The 17,285-nt window shown below is 41.0% G+C and overlaps 1 protein-coding gene across 2 annotated transcripts in view; it reads left to right on the top strand.

The window, feature by feature from the left end:
• Positions 1 to 12,442, top strand: part of atp5f1c (ATP synthase F1 subunit gamma) — a 21,432-nt gene extending 8,990 nt beyond the window's left edge. The window contains exons 6-9 of one of the 2 annotated variants that reach the window (XM_041781299.1): positions 5,801 to 5,865; positions 6,394 to 6,549; positions 10,256 to 10,352; positions 12,259 to 12,442. In XM_041781299.1, the coding sequence (XP_041637233.1) occupies positions 5,801 to 5,865; positions 6,394 to 6,549; positions 10,256 to 10,352; positions 12,259 to 12,262 (322 nt within the window). In that variant the 3' untranslated portion in view covers positions 12,263 to 12,442. Of the gene's footprint in view, positions 1 to 5,800; positions 5,866 to 6,393; positions 6,550 to 10,255; positions 10,357 to 12,258 lie in introns of those variants that run through there. The other variant, XM_041781300.1, reaches the window with a different exon arrangement.
• The last annotated feature ends 4,843 nt before the right edge of the window (positions 12,443 to 17,285 follow it).

The following is a 17,285-nucleotide window of genomic DNA, read 5'->3' as shown; positions in this document are numbered from 1 at the left end:
CTTGCAAAGTAACCAAAATTGTGGGGTTCAGATGCTCTCATGTCCATTGGTCAAGGTCCATAAATGCTCTAATCGTCCGCTTTATCATTTATTAAGGTCCAACTTATAGTCAAGTCTCATGGTTCCTTCTTCTATTTCTGCAGAAAAACATGAGCCCTCCCTTCATAGTGTCCAAGCGTTACCAAGGTAACAACCTCTGAGATCAGAGACTTCCTCATGGTGACTGTTGGAGGGTCATACATAATCCATTTCACCATTATTGCTTTCCTTGCGAGCAACAGGAAAGACTGGACCACCTCCTCATTTTTCTTAAGAGAGACAGGAGTATTTCCAAGCAGACAAAGAAGTGGATTTACTGACACCTGATACATTGATGTAGTCACTTCTGCACTGCCCTCCAGAATATCTGGACCTTCTCACATTCCCACAAACAAAGAAACCTGGTACCCTTGTGAGATTTACATTCAGGACAGTTTGGTGATGTTCCTGTTATATTTACTGTAGATATGCGGAGATATGTACACATGAAATTCTGGAGGGCAGTCATCTCCTCCCACGCATCATCATCTATTACACATTTAAGCAAGCTACGCTAAGATGTCTTCAGCCCTTCAAGCTTAGCTTGGTTCAAGTTCAACATCTCAGAATAAAATCTGGATATGAAATGTCTTTTCTGTTTGAGGTTAAGAAAGAACCTAACGCATGTGAATCATTAGGAACTTCCAAAGAACTGTTCTATAGACAAAGTGTCTGACCTGCAGATGTTTGCAGAAGTCTTTATCTGGTATATGGTACTGGGCTTTCAGTGACTCCAATGTTTTAAGTCTTCCATTCCCAAAGAGATCAGAAATTCAGACAATACCTGCTTTTTGCCAGTATATAAAATTTGTAGGGCTGACAGCTTCAATTCGATTGGTTCATTAATTGATCGGAAAGCTTTAGGTCGACCAAGATCACCCTGGTCGGTGAACCCCCCCCCCAAAAGCGTGTGATCAGCTGAGAGAGACGTGCTGCTGGGAACAGGAGCAATGCTGCTCTGGGATTTACAGGTAGAGAAGCACACAAAGCTACCCGAGTGGGATATTTTCTGATATTTTACAGCACTAATGCTCAGAAACAACACATCAACAAAGTTGCAGGCTGTTTGCATTGAAGTGGTGCTGCTGAGTGTCTCTGCTCTGCCCTCCCTCACTGCATCAACTCCCCCGGTCAGTTTAATTCACCTGTTGGCAAATAGGCTGCGTAGTTTAATGTTGTTATATGATCTCCTTAAAGTGTTCACCTTGGCTTCTCTTACAGCCACACAGAAAGGAGAGGTGATAAAAGGCGATGTCTGCTGGTCATTAAGTCCCAACAAGCGAACTTGTTTCCTCTCACCTCCGTAAATAAATGCTGCATGCTGCCTGCTTTATGCTCGTAAATGACACAGCGCGGGCTGGATCAAGTGATCCTGTTATTAGTTACCGTTATAAACGAATGAAAAACGATGATCTGAGGTTATTAGTTACCGTTATAAACGAATGAAAAAAGATGATCTGAGGTTATTAGTTACCGTTATAACCGAATATAAAACGATGATCTGAGGTTATTAGTTACCGTTATAAACGAAAATAGAACGATGATCTGAGGTTATTAGTTACCGTTATAAACGAAAATAAAACGATGATCTGAGGTTATTAGTTACCGTTATAAATGAAAATAGAACGATGATCTGAGGTTATTAGTTACCGTTATAAATGAAAATAGAACGATGATCTGAGGTTATTAGTTACCGTTATAAATGAAAATAGAACGATGATCTGAGGTTATTAGTTACCATTATAAACGAATGAAAAACGATGATCTGAGGTTATTAGTTACCGTTATAAACGAATGAAAAACGATGATCTGAGGTTATTAGTTACCGTTATAAACGAAAATAGAACGATGATCTGAGGTTATTAGTTACCGTTATAAACGAATATAAAACGATGATCTGAGGTTATTAGTTACCGTTATAAACGAATATAAAACGATGATCTGAGGTTATTAGTTACCGTTATAAACGAATGAAAAACGATGATCTGAGGTTATTAGTTACCGTTATAAACGAATGAAAAACGATGATCTGAGGTTATTAGTTACCGTTATAAACGAATATAAAACGATGATCTGAGGTTATTAGTTACCGTTATAAACGAATATAAAACGATGATCTGAGGTTATTAGTTACCGTTATAAACGAATATAAAACGATGATCTGAGGTTATTAGTTACCGTTATAAATGAAAATAGAACGATGATCTGAGGTTATTAGTTACCGTTATAAACGAATATAAAACGATGATCTGAGGTTATTAGTTACCGTTATAAACGAATGAAAAACGATGATCTGAGGTTATTAGTTACCGTTATAAATGAAAATAGAACGATGATCTGAGGTTATTAGTTACCGTTATAAACGAATGAAAAACGATGATCTGAGGTTATTAGTTACCGTTATAAACGAATGAAAAACGATGATCTGAGGTTATTAGTTACCGTTATAAATGAAAATAGAACGATGATCTGAGGTTATTAGTTACCGTTATAAACGAATATAAAACGATGATCTGAGGTTATTAGTTACCGTTATAAACGAATATAAAACGATGATCTGAGGTTATTAGTTACCGTTATAAACGAATGAAAAACGATGATCTGAGGTTATTAGTTACCGTTATAAATGAAAATAGAACGATGATCTGAGGTTATTAGTTACCGTTATAAACGAATGAAAAACGATGATCTGAGGTTATTAGTTACCGTTATAAACGAATGAAAAACGATGATCTGAGGTTATTAGTTACCGTTATAAACGAAAATAGAACGATGATCTGAGGTTATTAGTTACCGTTATAAACGAATGAAAAACGATGATCTGAGGTTATTAGTTACCGTTATAAACGAATGAAAAACGATGATCTGAGGTTATTAGTTACCGTTATAAACGAATGAAAAACGATGATCTGAGGTTATTAGTTACCGTTATAAATGAAAATAGAATGATGATCTGAGGTTATTAGTTACCGTTATAAACGAATGAAAAACGATGATCTGAGGTTATTAGTTACCGTTATAAACGAATGAAAAACGATGATCTGAGGTTATTAGTTACCGTTATAAATGAATGAAAAACGATGATCTGAGGTTATTAGTTACCGTTATAAACGAATGAAAAACGATGATCTGAGGTTATTAGTTACCGTTATAAACGAATGAAAAACGATGATCTGAGGTTATTAGTTACCGTTATAAACGAATGAAAAACGATGATCTGAGATTATTAGTTACCGTTATAAACGAAAATAGAACGATGATCTGAGGTTATTAGTTACCGTTATAAACGAATATAAAACGATGATCTGAGGTTATTAGTTACCGTTATAAACGAATATAAAACGATGATCTGAGGTTATTAGTTACCGTTATAAACGAATATAAAACGATGATCTGAGGTTATTAGTTACCGTTATAAACGAATGAAAAACGATGATCTGAGGTTATTAGTTACCGTTATAAACGAAAATAGAACGATGATCTGAGGTTATTAGTTACCGTTATAAACGAATATAAAACGATGATCTGAGGTTATTAGTTACCGTTATAAACGAATGAAAAACGATGATCTGAGGTTATTAGTTACCGTTATAAACGAAAATAGAACGATTATCTGAGGTTATTAGTTACCGTTATAAACGAATGAAAAACGATGATCTGAGGTTATTAGTTACCGTTATAAACGAATGAAAAACGATGATCTGAGGTTATTAGTTACCGTTATAAATGAATGAAAAACGATGATCTGAGTTTATTAGTTACCGTTATAAAGCGAATATAAAGCGATGATCTGAGGTTATTAGTTACCGTTATAAACGAATATAAAACGATGATCTGAGGTTATTAGTTACCGTTATAAACGAAAATAGAACAATGATCTGAGGTTATTAGTTACCGTTATAAACGAATGAAAAACGATGATCTGAGGTTATTAGTTACCGTTATAAACGAATATAAAACGATGATCTGAGGTTATTAGTTACCGTTATAAACGAAAATAGAACAATGATCTGAGGTTATTAGTTACCGTTATAAACGAATGAAAAACGATGATCTGAGGTTATTAGTTACCGTTCTAAACGAATTTAAAACGATGATCTGAGGTTATTAGTTACCGTTATAAACGAATATAAAACGATGATCTGAGGTTATTAGTTACCGTTATAAACGAATGAAAAACGATGATCTGAGGTTATTAGTTACCGTTATAAACGAATGAAAAACGATGATCTGAGGTTATTAGTTACCGTTATAAACGAATGAAAAACGATGATCTGAGATTATTAGTTACCGTTATAAACGAAAATAGAACGATGATCTGAGGTTATTAGTTACCGTTCTAAACGAATGAAAAACGATGATCTGAGGTTATTAGTTACCATTCTAAACGAATAAAAAACGATGATCTGAGGTTATTAGTTACCGTTATAAACTAATGAAAAAAGATGATCTGAGGTTATTAGTTACCGTTCTAAACGAATGAAAAACGATGATCTGAGGTTATTAGTTACCGTTATAAATGAATGAAAAACGATGATCTGAGGTTATTAGTTATCGTTATAAACGAATGAAAAACGATGATCTGAGGTTATTAGTTACCGCGCCGGGATCACGGAGATCAGAGGCAGGTGCGTGCTGATCGTCTCTCCATTAATTATATTATATAGTCAGACGGGATGAGCCGAAAAGATGTATTAATGCTTCCGAAGGCTTGTTATGTTCATTTTAGGATCATGTAGAGTACCAAGCAGGTGCAGCGAGGAGCCTGGATGGATTGAATTAGTCCCCAACAAGTAACTTTATATAATGAATGAAATTTTTTTACCTGAACGACCAGTCGATTAAAGGCGATGTCTGGGTGCGATTTTGGTCAACCAAGTTTTTCTTTGGTTGACTACAGCCCTAAAAATTTGATCCTGATCCCTGTGAAGAAAGCTCTGGATTATCTGTCAATGTCTGTATCAGATGAACAGGGTGAGTACTGTTGAATATTTTTGTAAGTTTTTTTCCAGGGCAACAGCACATTAGTGATTAGAGAGTTTCTCCAAACAGTTCCTTTAACCTTTGAGGATAGGATTTTCTGCAGACTATTCTAAAAAAAACGGCCCCTGAATGATTGCATGATATATCACGCATAGCATCTCTGCTGCAAAAAATAGTTTAAAACTGGTATTTTGAGTCATATTTCAGGTCAAAGAAATATAGCACCCTCTGCAATTTGAAAATTGCAGCTGGCCATATAGTAATTTAATCTAATTTTAGATTAATTGTCCAGCCCTACTTTGCAACATGACTGTGCCCCAGAGCACAAAGGACTATAAACATGTGGTTGGATGAGTTGGACCAGCACGGAGCCCGGACCCCATCCAGCACCTTTGGGATGAACTGGAACAGAGATTGTGGTCCAGGCCTTCTGGTCCAACATCAGAGCCTGACCTCAGAAATGCTCTACAGGATGAACGGACACACATTCTCACAGAAACACTCCAGAGAAGAGAGGAGGCTGTTAGAGCTGAAACTCCAGCTTACAGTCCATGGATCTGGACACAGTCTTACAGTCCTGTTGGTGTGATGGTCAGGTGGCTGAATACTTTTGTCCATATAGTGTATATTGAAGCTCATAAAGACCGGTTTAAAGGGATATGGCCCTATATTTGATGGGGTCTCATTTAGACAGGTCTGGTGGTTCCTGATGACTAACATAAATCTGTTTCTGCTGCAGGTCTGTGATCTCCTACAAGACGGACCAGAAGCCGCTGTACTCCATAGACACGGTGGCTAACGCAGGTACGGTTTGGTTTTAAGGTGTCAGCCAAAGACTGACCTGTCCTAAAGGTGCTGCTGCCAGGAGGGCCATGTATGGTTCCTCAGCCATGACCCTGTCAGGGTCCACTTCCTGTTTCTGCCTGTGTTGTAGCCATTTATAACTGGTTATTGGTTGATTTAAATGAGGGCAGTGACAAAGAGATACTTGGTGACATTCTGCTTTTGTTAAAAATGAGAGGATGCAGACTATGGAGCCATCCTTCACCAGGAAACGCTGAGATTAACGCTGAGTCTAAGGTCATTTCTCCTGGTTATTCTGGAGCAGAGTGCTGGTTTAGAGAAACTTCCTGGAACACTGCTATTCTTGGTGACAGGCACAGTGTTTAGTATATGTTCTTATGTTCACGTAGTCTGATTGGAGCTGTAACGGCCCAGTTCACACCGCTGCAGCGTCCTAAAACAGCAGTGTTGCTGATCTTTGGTCTGACATGGTTGTTGACGTTCAGCCGTCTGACCCTCAGAGACTCTAATCCTCCGTTTGTCTTACAGAGAGCATGGGAGTCTACGATGACATTGATGCAGATGTCCTGAGGAACTACCAGGAGTTCGCTCTGGTCAACATCATCTACCTGGCCCTGAGGGAGTCTTCCACCAGTGAGCAGAGCGCCAGGATGACCGCCATGGACAGCGCCAGCAAGAACGCCTGTGAGCCTCCCTCATATTTATGCGTTGTTCGGGCCCTGAAAAATACTCTGCTCACGTTTTTTCACATTTATCATCCTCTTTCATTGATTTGGGCTTCGTAATCAGCACACATGCTGATTGTTGAAGCCAGACCGGAGTGAGCTGTGCCCAGACGCAGCTGAGTCGCGTGTGTGGAATGAGTTGAGGCTTAAGTAGAAGTTGTAGCTGGTTCAAGTCAGGCCAGGTGAGAAAGCTCAGCCTTCGCTAGCTTTGATGGAAACCCCCAGGGTCCAGTCTTCACCAGTTTTAACTCTGAGACCAGAGGTCGCGCTAGACATTCTGCTAGGGTCGTAAAAATTCCATCATAACGAAAAACGATCCGTCAATTAAAAAAAACAACAATGAGACCTATTAATTATTAATTTTATTATGTCATCACAAAAGCAACTCAATTCCAACTTGTAACATTTATTATGCATGACAATTTTATTGCTTATTTATTGATATGGGCAGAGAGGAAAAAAATGAATATTGACCCTGCTGTCAATAGCTTTGTAAAGCAAAGAATATGCTTTCGCTCTCGCAGCAAGAAGAACACGCTTTTTTAACTAAATTGAAAAAAAGTCGATGTCTGTGATAATGCCCAGGTGCTAAAGGGGAAATCTCTTTTCTAGAGATTTGATCTACCCTGCGATGTACTCAGTGCCCAAAGTGGAAAAGGTCTGCGTGTCAGCCTGTGTGAGCGTGATGCCACAGAACTTGCCAATCTAACACTAGTTAGGTAACACTAGTTACCTGGTTCATTCATCAAGTCCTGTAGACTAGCGAGGGTCATGTTTAGGACAGGCTGGATGGAGGAAATGTGTAAGTCTTCTTTTTGAAAAGTTAAGTTCATTCGGTTCGCTACAGACAAGATGTCAGTAAGTAGATGAGACAAGGCAGGGAACATGTATAGCCGTGTTTCCATCAGGGGGTCCGGTTTGATTCAGTTCGGTTTGGTATGGTTTGGTACGCTAAACCCCAAAACAGTTTGCGTTTCCACAGACACCCGCGCTCTCACTTGGGTGGGCGGGGCTGTAAAAGAGTGCATGTGAAGTCACAGACGGCGCGAGTCAGCTGTTCCTGCTGCAGAGTTCTAGAAAGGATGAGTGACAGAAATCAGTAGGAATAAGCAGTAAACAGCTTTATTCCAGCTGAAAGTGCTGTTAAAAAAATAACTAAGTTAATGATGTTAACCGCTGTCAGTCCAGATCCTCAGCTGATGAATACGTGTACAGAGACGGTCTGAGTCGTATCATTAATATGTGAATATATCTAGTCTAGAACAGTTTATACCACACAATATGAAAGTTTAGAGCTGTACTGTGAGAATTCACCGCATTGAAAATAAAGTTAAAGTTCAGCTGGTGTTAAAATCAAGCTAGATTAAGTCAGAAATCCTGGGTGCGCTGATCTGGTTTTAAAATAGTCTGCAGCCTGAAGTTTTACAAACACGTTCAACAACCACAGAGCGATGTTTTCACAGGTTACCTAACGTAAGACGTAGATTAATAACTAGTTACAAATGAGAATGAACTGTTCTAAGGCTTCGTATTCACAAAACTTATACATTAGTTTAGTTTCTCATCCATCGCAGATGGATCAGGCTGATGTGAGCCTTCAGGCTCTGCTTTGTGTTCTTAAAATCATCCAGATAAACGTCAGGAAACTGGATTTGTGGCCAGATACCAGTATGCATAGACTAGGAAACAGTCTGGATCTCCATCGAGTCCAAATATTTTCCATTTAGGCAGATATTAGTCTGTTTTTCCCCCCTTTTTCGCCCACTTCTCACAGCGCAGACTTCCTTGTTTGAAGCCTGGAGGTGAGCAGCTGAGTCACACGCTGACGTGACGTCAGTGCAGCCCCTACTGTTGTGTGCAGCTCCACCTTTTTGGTACAGTTAGGTAAGATTGGCACCCCTACGGAAGGGTGCCAAAAAGTGGGACGGTACGGGTCGGTTTTTTGGTACCCTTTCTCCATGGAAACGCCAAAAAAAAAGCGTGCCGTTCTGCACCGAACTGAGCCGGACCGCTCGGTGAAAACGACCTGTATGTTTGGATGTTCCTCCTCAAACCCTTGGCAACTGGGCAGTGTTTTGAAGCTTCCTCCTCCTCCAGCTCCAGCACCAGAGCTACCCAGTTGGCACGTACACCCTTAACTGCCCTCTCCAGCAACAGCCAGTGCGTAGCCAATGGTTGCTTCAGGCTCAGCGTTCCTCTATTTCTTTTTGGAGTTCTTTGAGTCTGTGTGTTCGAACAGGTGAGTTCTTGTGGTATATGTAAATGTTGATAGTGGTCACATACGCACTAATTTCACACGCTGTTCCAGAGGCATCGCGGGCAGCCAGTGCAGTTCTGTGGGCACCACAGTGAATATTTACGAGGAAGGGGCAATCATTCTGATGTAATTGCTGTGCAACTCCAGCCTTTCGGCCCTCCATCACTTCCCAGTCTAATGACCCGAGCCACTGCCACACCGTGGCTCGTTAACACATTCTTTATTTTTACTGTGATGCATTCAGCAGTGCCACTGGGTATCATATGAATACAGTCTCAGACAGCCCGTCCTGCTGAAGTGTCGGTTTATTATCAGCATCTTCTCCACTGTGATATTAGTAGTTTCGTCTACTATTACTCCCAGGAACCTGCTGTTGGCGATGCGGTCGTTGATAGCATCGGTTATTGTCATAGCAATGGCTGTTTCCATCTGGCTGACAGTGTCATGATGGGTGTATGTGTGTGCAGAGTTAAGGTTTGGGCATCCGACAGACTGTAAGAGGTTTATTAAGTCGGGGTACAGGTGGCTCGGAGTATTTGTGTTTGCCATGTGCAGCACAACTTTAAGTTGCCTTTTTAATGCCTCGTTACATGCAACCCGTGACTTCTGTACGTGCTTTTCCATTTCAGTACTATGGCTGACAATCCTGGATGCTTCAATGTGGATAAGGCTACTTTTATGATCATTTAGCGCAGATTTCTGCATAGTCTTGCACCCTTGAGTAAATCCGTTACTCATGTTAGCTTTTCTGCAGAACATTTTTCCACCTTCCCGCCTCAGTCAAAGGAATTCCTCCTCCCACTGAACATGATATTCCCTCTTTGCCGCCTCCCGGCAGCTGCTCATTTGTCCCGTAGCTTCTGTTGTTGCTGGCTGATCATCTTCATCATTATTATGTGCTACTTCAGCCTCCTCCACTGCAGCAGTCCCTCGTTTTTTGCCACGTCTCTTGCTATTCAAAATATTGGACTTACTAAAAAAAAACTTTGCACACTCAGCTGCTTCGACATTTCATAGGCCGGTAGCAGTGTCAACCGATGCCAACATTAAAAGAATAAGGCAAGCCAGCATGTCAGATGACATGACGCACGTGAGATCATACACAAGACAACACAATATCTAATTAATTATGCACGCTCGCCACCAACTGGACAGGGAGTCTACTGCAGGTGCTATATGTGATTAATAAATGGCTGTGTGACAATGAAAGTGATAGACTGGATCGCTCTCAGGGATTCTAATCCGTCAAAATGACGGACAACCTTCACAAAGACAGAGAATAATCGGTTAACGCGACCTCTGTCTGAGAGATCCTGAACGTGTCCCTGTGGTCTGATTCTCCTTCAGAAGTTTGAAGTCTAAGGAGTACCTAGTTTAGATAATGGACTGTTTTTCTGTCCTCCTCCAGCTGAGATGATTGACAAGCTGACCCTGACCTTCAACCGTACCAGACAGGCCGTCATCACCAAGGAGCTCATTGAGATCATCTCTGGAGCCGCTGCTCTGTAAGTCTCTACATGGCCACTCTCCTCTTCTCCTCTGACTGCTACATTCTGAAAATCCTCCCTACTATGCTCTGACACCTCTTCTAGCAGTGCATGTCTTTGTTTTAACTCAAAACTCAAATTTATCCTCACTAATTCCCTCTGACTCCATTCTTCCTCTGCTCATCTCAGGAACTGATGGTTGTTTTAACAGAGGAGGTAAAGCCAACAGAACTGTTGGGTTAGGGTTCTTCTGGTAGGATCAACAATCCCCTTTATTTCTACAATAATCCTCTGCAAGGGTCCTTCAGGTAGCATCCTTCTGTTAGGGTCCTTCAGCTAGCATCCTTCTGTAAGGGTCCTTCAGCTAGGATCCTTCTGTAAGGGTCCTTCAGCTAGAATCCTTCAGGTAGAATCCTCCTGTTAGGGTCCTGTAGGTAGAATCCTTCTGTTAGGGTCCTTGGGCTGGATTCCTTCTGTTAGGGTCCTTCAGCTAGCATCCTTCTGTTAGGGTCCTTCAGCTAGCATCCTTCTGTTAGGGTCCTTCAGCTAGGATCCTTCTGTAAGGGTCCTTCAGCTAGAATCCTTCAGGTAGAATCCTCCTGTTAGGGTCCTGTAGGTAGAATCCTTCTGTTAGGGTCCTTGGGCTGGATTCCTTCTGTTAGGGTCCTTCAGCTAGCATCCTTCTGTTAGGGTCCTTCAGCTAGCATCCTTCTGTTAGGGTCCTTCAGCTAGGATCCTTCTGTAAGGGTCCTTCAGCTAGAATCCTTCAGGTAGAATCCTCCTGTTAGGGTCCTGTAGGTAGAACCCTTCTGTTAGGGTCCTTGGGCTGGATTCCTTCTGTTAGGGTCCTTCAGCTAGCATCCTTCTGTAAGGGTCTTTCAGCTAGCATCCTTCTGTAAGGGTCCTTCAGCTAGCATCATTCTGTAAGGGTCCTTCAGCTAGAATCCTTCAGGTAGAATCCTTCTGTTAGGGTCCTTCAGGTAGAATCCTCCTGTTAGGGTCCTTTAGGTAGAATCCTCCTGTTAGGGTCCTTTAGGTAGAACCCTTCTGTTAGGGTCCTTGGGCTGGATTCCTTCTGTAAGGGTCCTTCAGCTAGAATCCTTCAGGTAGAATCCTCCTGTTAGGGTCCTGTAGGTAGAACCCTTCTGTTAGGGTCCTTGGGCTGGATTCCTTCTGTTAGGGTCCTTCAGCTAGCATCCTTCTGTAAGGGTCCTTCAGCTAGCATCCTTCTGTAAGGGTCCTTCAGCTAGCATCATTCTGTAAGGGTCCTTCAGCTAGAATCCTTCAGGTAGAATCCTTCTGTTAGGGTCCTTTAGGTAGAATCCTCCTGTTAGGGTCCTTTAGGTAGAATCCTCCTGTTAGGGTCCTTTAGGTAGAACCCTCCTGTTAGGGTCCTTGGGCTGGAATCCTTCTGTTAGGGTCCTTTAGGTAGAATCCTCCTGTTAGGGTCCTTTAGGTAGAATCCTCCTGTTAGGGTCCTTTAGGTAGAACCCTCCTGTTAGGGTCCTTGGGCTGGAATCCTTCTGTTAGGGTCCTTTAGGTAGAATCCTCCTGTTAGGGTCCTTTAGGTAGAATCCTCCTGTTAGGGTCCTTTAGGTAGAACCCTCCTGTTAGGGTCCTTGGGCTGGAATCCTTCTGTTAGGGTCCTTTAGGTAGAACCCTCCTGTTAGGGTCCTTGGGCTGGAATCCTTCTGTTAGGGTCCTTTAGGTAGAACCCTCCTGTTAGGGTTCTTGGGCTGGAATCCTTCTGTTAGGGTCCTTTAGGTAGAACCCTCCTGTTAGGGTCCTTTAGGTAGAATCCTTCTGTTAGGGTCCTTCTAGTGTACTCTTTTATATTTACTTCTTGTGTCTGGTGTCTAGCCTGTTATTTCTGATGTTTTTTTATGTCCCTGTTTTGACCCTATGTTTTTTCTCTTGTCTGCAGATAAACAGGTGAACTCATCTCTTCATCGCCTCCAGCTCTTCACACCTTCAGAGCCGTGCTGTTGAGATCCATGAACATTTGTGTTTCTGTTTGTAAAATATATATACGGAGATAATAAAGCTCTTATTGATCCTCGTCCTCTACTTCCTGAATCTCCCGACAATAAATGCTTTAAAAAGTCAAAGATGGATGTTCATCCTTTCCTCTGATGGTTTTAACATCTAAAGCCTTAAATGTTCTGAGTTTTAGAGAGAGTGAGTTGGAATGGGTTAAACAGGTAGGTTTTAATGCTAGGCTAAATCATAGACTGTTGAAAGAATTGGACCAACCCCGTGAGAAGTCAGTCATCTGCCTTCAATAGGCGGGCTAAAACGACTCTTGAAGCTAATTCGTGGAGGCTTCCATATTGAAATCGCGGTCTCAACCGAACTTTGGATCAACCCAACGGCCCACCCACTGAGCGCGACTTCCTGTCATCCTGCTAGCTAGCATTCTGGTTGACAGAAATGGAGCCTCTGCTATCTGTCAATCATATGAGACGCACCGCTTTCATCCTAAATTTAATCCAAACGATCATGGTAAAAAAAAATCCCCCCCGTACAGTGGGAGCACAATAAGACTCTAGCTAATAAGACACGTTTGGTTTTTAGAACCAGGCTGTAAACCAGTTTATTTCTAGTGTAAAAACCGGCTGTTTAACGTGTGTCCAGACAAGACTTCCGGTGTTCCTGCAGCCAGCCTCTAGTGGACACCCGTGGAATAGCAATTTTTTGCACTTCCACATTGGCTTCATTTTTCAGGAGTGGAGGTTGCTGCTTGGGCTAAATATGAACCTGTTTCTGAGAGTATGAATGAAGAGAGCCTTTAAATGGAGTTCAGCGTGGACCGTATCAGGAAGTGAAACACTAACAGACATTGCTGTGTGGAAGAAAAAGACGAGCTATTAGAAGTCATGGTCTGGAGTAGTGGTTTCTATAATGGTGTCTCAAGGCTCACTGGTGTGTTGTAGGGATTCACACAATCATGCACTAGTACTGCAACTACACATCAGTTCCTCTGACGTGGTTTGAAGGGAGAATTTTAGATGTTGGTACAGTGAGCCGGGAGGTTTTCCCATGATCAAGAAGTGGTTGAAATGGATGCCAGTTAAAGGACCAGTATAGACCAGTCCTTTAACTGGAGTAGATTTATAGACCGGGGTCCATACTCACAAAGCATCCTAAGGCTAAAAGTAGCTCTTCGTGATATCATTGTTAAAAAAATCTTAGAATTCCACAAATTCTAAGATTTTTCTCAGAATTTTCCCTTGGTAAGAAAAAAATTATTCACAAAGTAGATTTATAGTCCAGTCCTTTAACTGGAGTAGACTTATAGTCCAGTCCTTTAACTGGAGTAGATTTATAGTCCAGTCCTTTAACTGGAGTAGACTTATAGTCCAGTCCTTTAACTGGAGTAGACTTACAGTCCAGTCCTGTAACTGGAGTAGATTTATAGTCCAGTCCTTTAACTGGAGTAGACTTACAGTCCAGTCCTGTAACTGGAGTAGATTTATAGTCCAGTCCTTTAACTGGAGTAGACTTATAGTCCAGTCCTGTAACTGGAGTAGATTTATAGTCCAGTCCTGTAACTGGAGTAGACTTATAGTCCAGTCCTTTAACTGGAGTAGACTTATAGTCCAGTCCTTTAACTGGAGTAGACTTATAGTCCAGTCCTTTAACTGGAGTAGATTTATAGTCCAGTCCTTTAACTGGAGTAGACTTATAGTCCAGTCCTTTAACTGGAGTAGACTTATAGTCCAGTCCTTTAACTGGAGTAGACTTATAGTCCAGTCCTTTAACTGGAGTAGACTTATAGTCCAGTCCTTTAACTGGAGTAGACTTATAGTCCAGTCCTTTAACTGGAGTAGACTTACAGTCCAGTCCTGTAACTGGAGTAGATTTATAGTCCAGTCCTGTAACTGGAGTAGACTTATAGTCCAGTCCTTTAACTGGAGTAGACTTATAGTCCAGTCCTTTAACTGGAGTAGACTTATAGTCCAGTCCTTTAACTGGAGTAGAATTATAGTCCAGTCCTTTAACTGGAGTAGACTTATAGTCCAGTCCTTTAACTGGAGTAGACTTATAGTCCAGTCCTTTAACTGGAGTAGATCTAAAGTCCAGTCCTTTAACTGGAGTAGACTTATAGTACAGTCCTTTAACTGGAGTAGATCTAAAGTCCAGTCCTGTAACTGGAGTAGATTTATAGTCCAGTCCTTTAACTGGAGTAGACTTATAGTCCAGTCCTTTAACTGGAGTAGATTTATAGTCCAGTCCTGTAACTGGAGTAGATTTATAGTCCAGTCCTTTAACTGGAGTAGACTTATAGTCCAGTCCTTTAACTGGAGTAGACTTATAGTCCAGTCCTGTAACTGGAGTAGATTTATAGTCCAGTCCTTTAACTAGAGTAGACTTATAGTCCAGTCCTTTAACTGGAGTAGACTTATAGTCCAGTCCTTTAACTGGAGTAGATCTAAAGTCCAGTCCTTTAACTGGAGTAGATTTATAGTCCAGTCCTTTAACTGGAGTAGATTTATAGTCCAGTCCTGTAACTGGAGTAGACTTATAGTCCAGTCCTTTAACTGGAGTAGACTTATAGTCCAGTCCTTTAACTGGAGTAGACTTACAGTCCAGTCCTTTAACTGGAGTAGACTTATAGTCCAGTCCTTTAACTGGAGTAGACTTATAGTCCAGTCCTTTAACTGGAGTAGATTTATAGACCAGTCCTGTAACTGGAGTAGACTTATAGTCCAGTCCTTTAACTGGAGTAGACTTATAGTCCAGTCCTTTAACTGGAGTAGACTTATAGTCCAGTCCTTTAACTGGAGTAGACTTATAGTCCAGTCCTTTAACTGGAGTAGATTTATAGACCAGTCCTTTAACTGGAGTAGACTTATAGTCCAGTCCTTTAACTGGAGTAGACTTATAGTCCAGTCCTTTAACTGGAGTAGACTTATAGTCCAGTCCTTTAACTGGAGTAGACTTATAGTCCAGTCCTTTAACTGGAGTAGACTTATAGTCCAGTCCTTTAACTGGAGTAGATTTATAGACCAGTCCTGTAACTGGAGTAGATTTATAGTCCAGTCCTTTAACTGGAGTAGATTTATAGACCAGTCCTGTAACTGGAGAAGATTTATAGTCCAGTCCTTTAACTGGAGTAGACTTATAGACCAGTCCTGTAACTGGAGAAGATTTATAGTCCAGTCCTTTAACTGGAGTAGATTTATAGACCAGTCCTGTAACTGGAGTAGATTTATAGTCCAGTCCTTTAACTGGAGTAGACTTATAGTCCAGTCCTTTAACTGGAGTAGACTTATAGTCCAGTCCTGTAACTGGAGTAGATCTAAAGTCCAGTCCTTTAACTGGAGTAGATTTATAGTCCAGTCCTGTAACTGGAGTAGACTTATAGTCCAGTCCTTTAACTGGAGTAGACTTATAGTCCAGTCCTTTAACTGGAGTAGACTTATAGTCCAGTCCTTTAACTGGAGTAGAATTATAGTCCAGTCCTTTAACTGGAGTAGACTTATAGTCCAGTCCTTTAACTGGAGTAGATCTAAAGTCCAGTCCTTTAACTGGAGTAGACCTATAGTCCAGTCCTTTAACTGGAGTAGACTTATAGTCCAGTCCTTTAACTGGAGTAGACTTATAGTCCAGTCCTTTAACTGGAGTAGACTTATAGTCCAGTCCTTTAACTGGAGTAGAATTATAGTCCAGTCCTTTAACTGGAGTAGAATTATAGTCCAGTCCTTTAACTGGAGTAGAATTATAGTCCAGTCCTGTAACTGGAGTAGACTTATAGTCCAGTCCTTTAACTGGAGTAGAATTATAGTCCAGTCCTTTAACTGGAGTAGACTTATAGTCCAGTCCTTTAACTGGAGTAGATCTAAAGTCCAGTCCTTTAACTGGAGTAGACTTATAGTCCAGTCCTTTAACTGGAGTAGACTTATAGTCCAGTCCTTTAACTGGAGTAGACTTATAGACCAGTCCTGTAACTGGAGAAGATTTATAGTCCAGTCCTTTAACTGGAGTAGATTTATAGACCAGTCCTGTAACTGGAGTAGATTTATAGTCCAGTCCTTTAACTGGAGTAGACTTATAGTCCAGTCCTTTAACTGGAGTAGACTTATAGTCCAGTCCTTTAACTGGAGTAGATCTAAAGTCCAGTCCTTTAACTGGAGTAGATTTATAGTCCAGTCCTGTAACTGGAGTAGACTTATAGTCCAGTCCTTTAACTGGAGTAGACTTATAGTCCAGTCCTTTAACTGGAGTAGACTTATAGTCCAGTCCTTTAACTGGAGTAGAATTATAGTCCAGTCCTTTAACTGGAGTAGACTTATAGTCCAGTCCTTTAACTGGAGTAGATCTAAAGTCCAGTCCTTTAACTGGAGTAGACTTATAGTCCAGTCCTTTAACTGGAGTAGACTTATAGTCCAGTCCTTTAACTGGAGTAGACTTATAGTCCAGTCCTTTAACTGGAGTAGAATTATAGTCCAGTCCTTTAACTGGAGTAGAATTATAGTCCAGTCCTTTAACTGGAGTAGAATTATAGTCCAGTCCTGTAACTGGAGTAGACTTATAGTCCAGTCCTTTAACTGGAGTAGAATTATAGTCCAGTCCTTTAACTGGAGTAGACTTATAGTCCAGTCCTTTAACTGGAGTAGATCTAAAGTCCAGTCCTTTAACTGGAGTAGACTTATAGTCCAGTCCTTTAACTGGAGTAGACTTATAGTCCAGTCCTTTAACTGGAGTAGACTTATAGTCCAGTCCTTTAACTGGAGTAGAATTATAGTCCAGTCCTTTAACTGGAGTAGACTTATAGTCCAGTCCTTTAACTGGAGTAGAATTATAGTCCAGTCCTTTAACTGGAGTAGACTTATAGTCCAGTCCTTTAACTGGAGTAGAATTATAGTCCAGTCCTTTAACTGGAGTAGAATTATAGTCCAGTCCTTTAACTGGAGTAGACTTATAGTCCAGTCCTTTAACTGGAGTAGA

The sequence above is a fragment of the Cheilinus undulatus genome, linkage group 23 (assembly GCF_018320785.1).
Source record: "Cheilinus undulatus linkage group 23, ASM1832078v1, whole genome shotgun sequence".
Taxonomy (NCBI): domain Eukaryota; kingdom Metazoa; phylum Chordata; class Actinopteri; order Labriformes; family Labridae; genus Cheilinus; species Cheilinus undulatus.
Note: the sequence above shows the minus strand (reverse complement) of the source record. Positions and strands in the feature narration are given on the sequence as shown.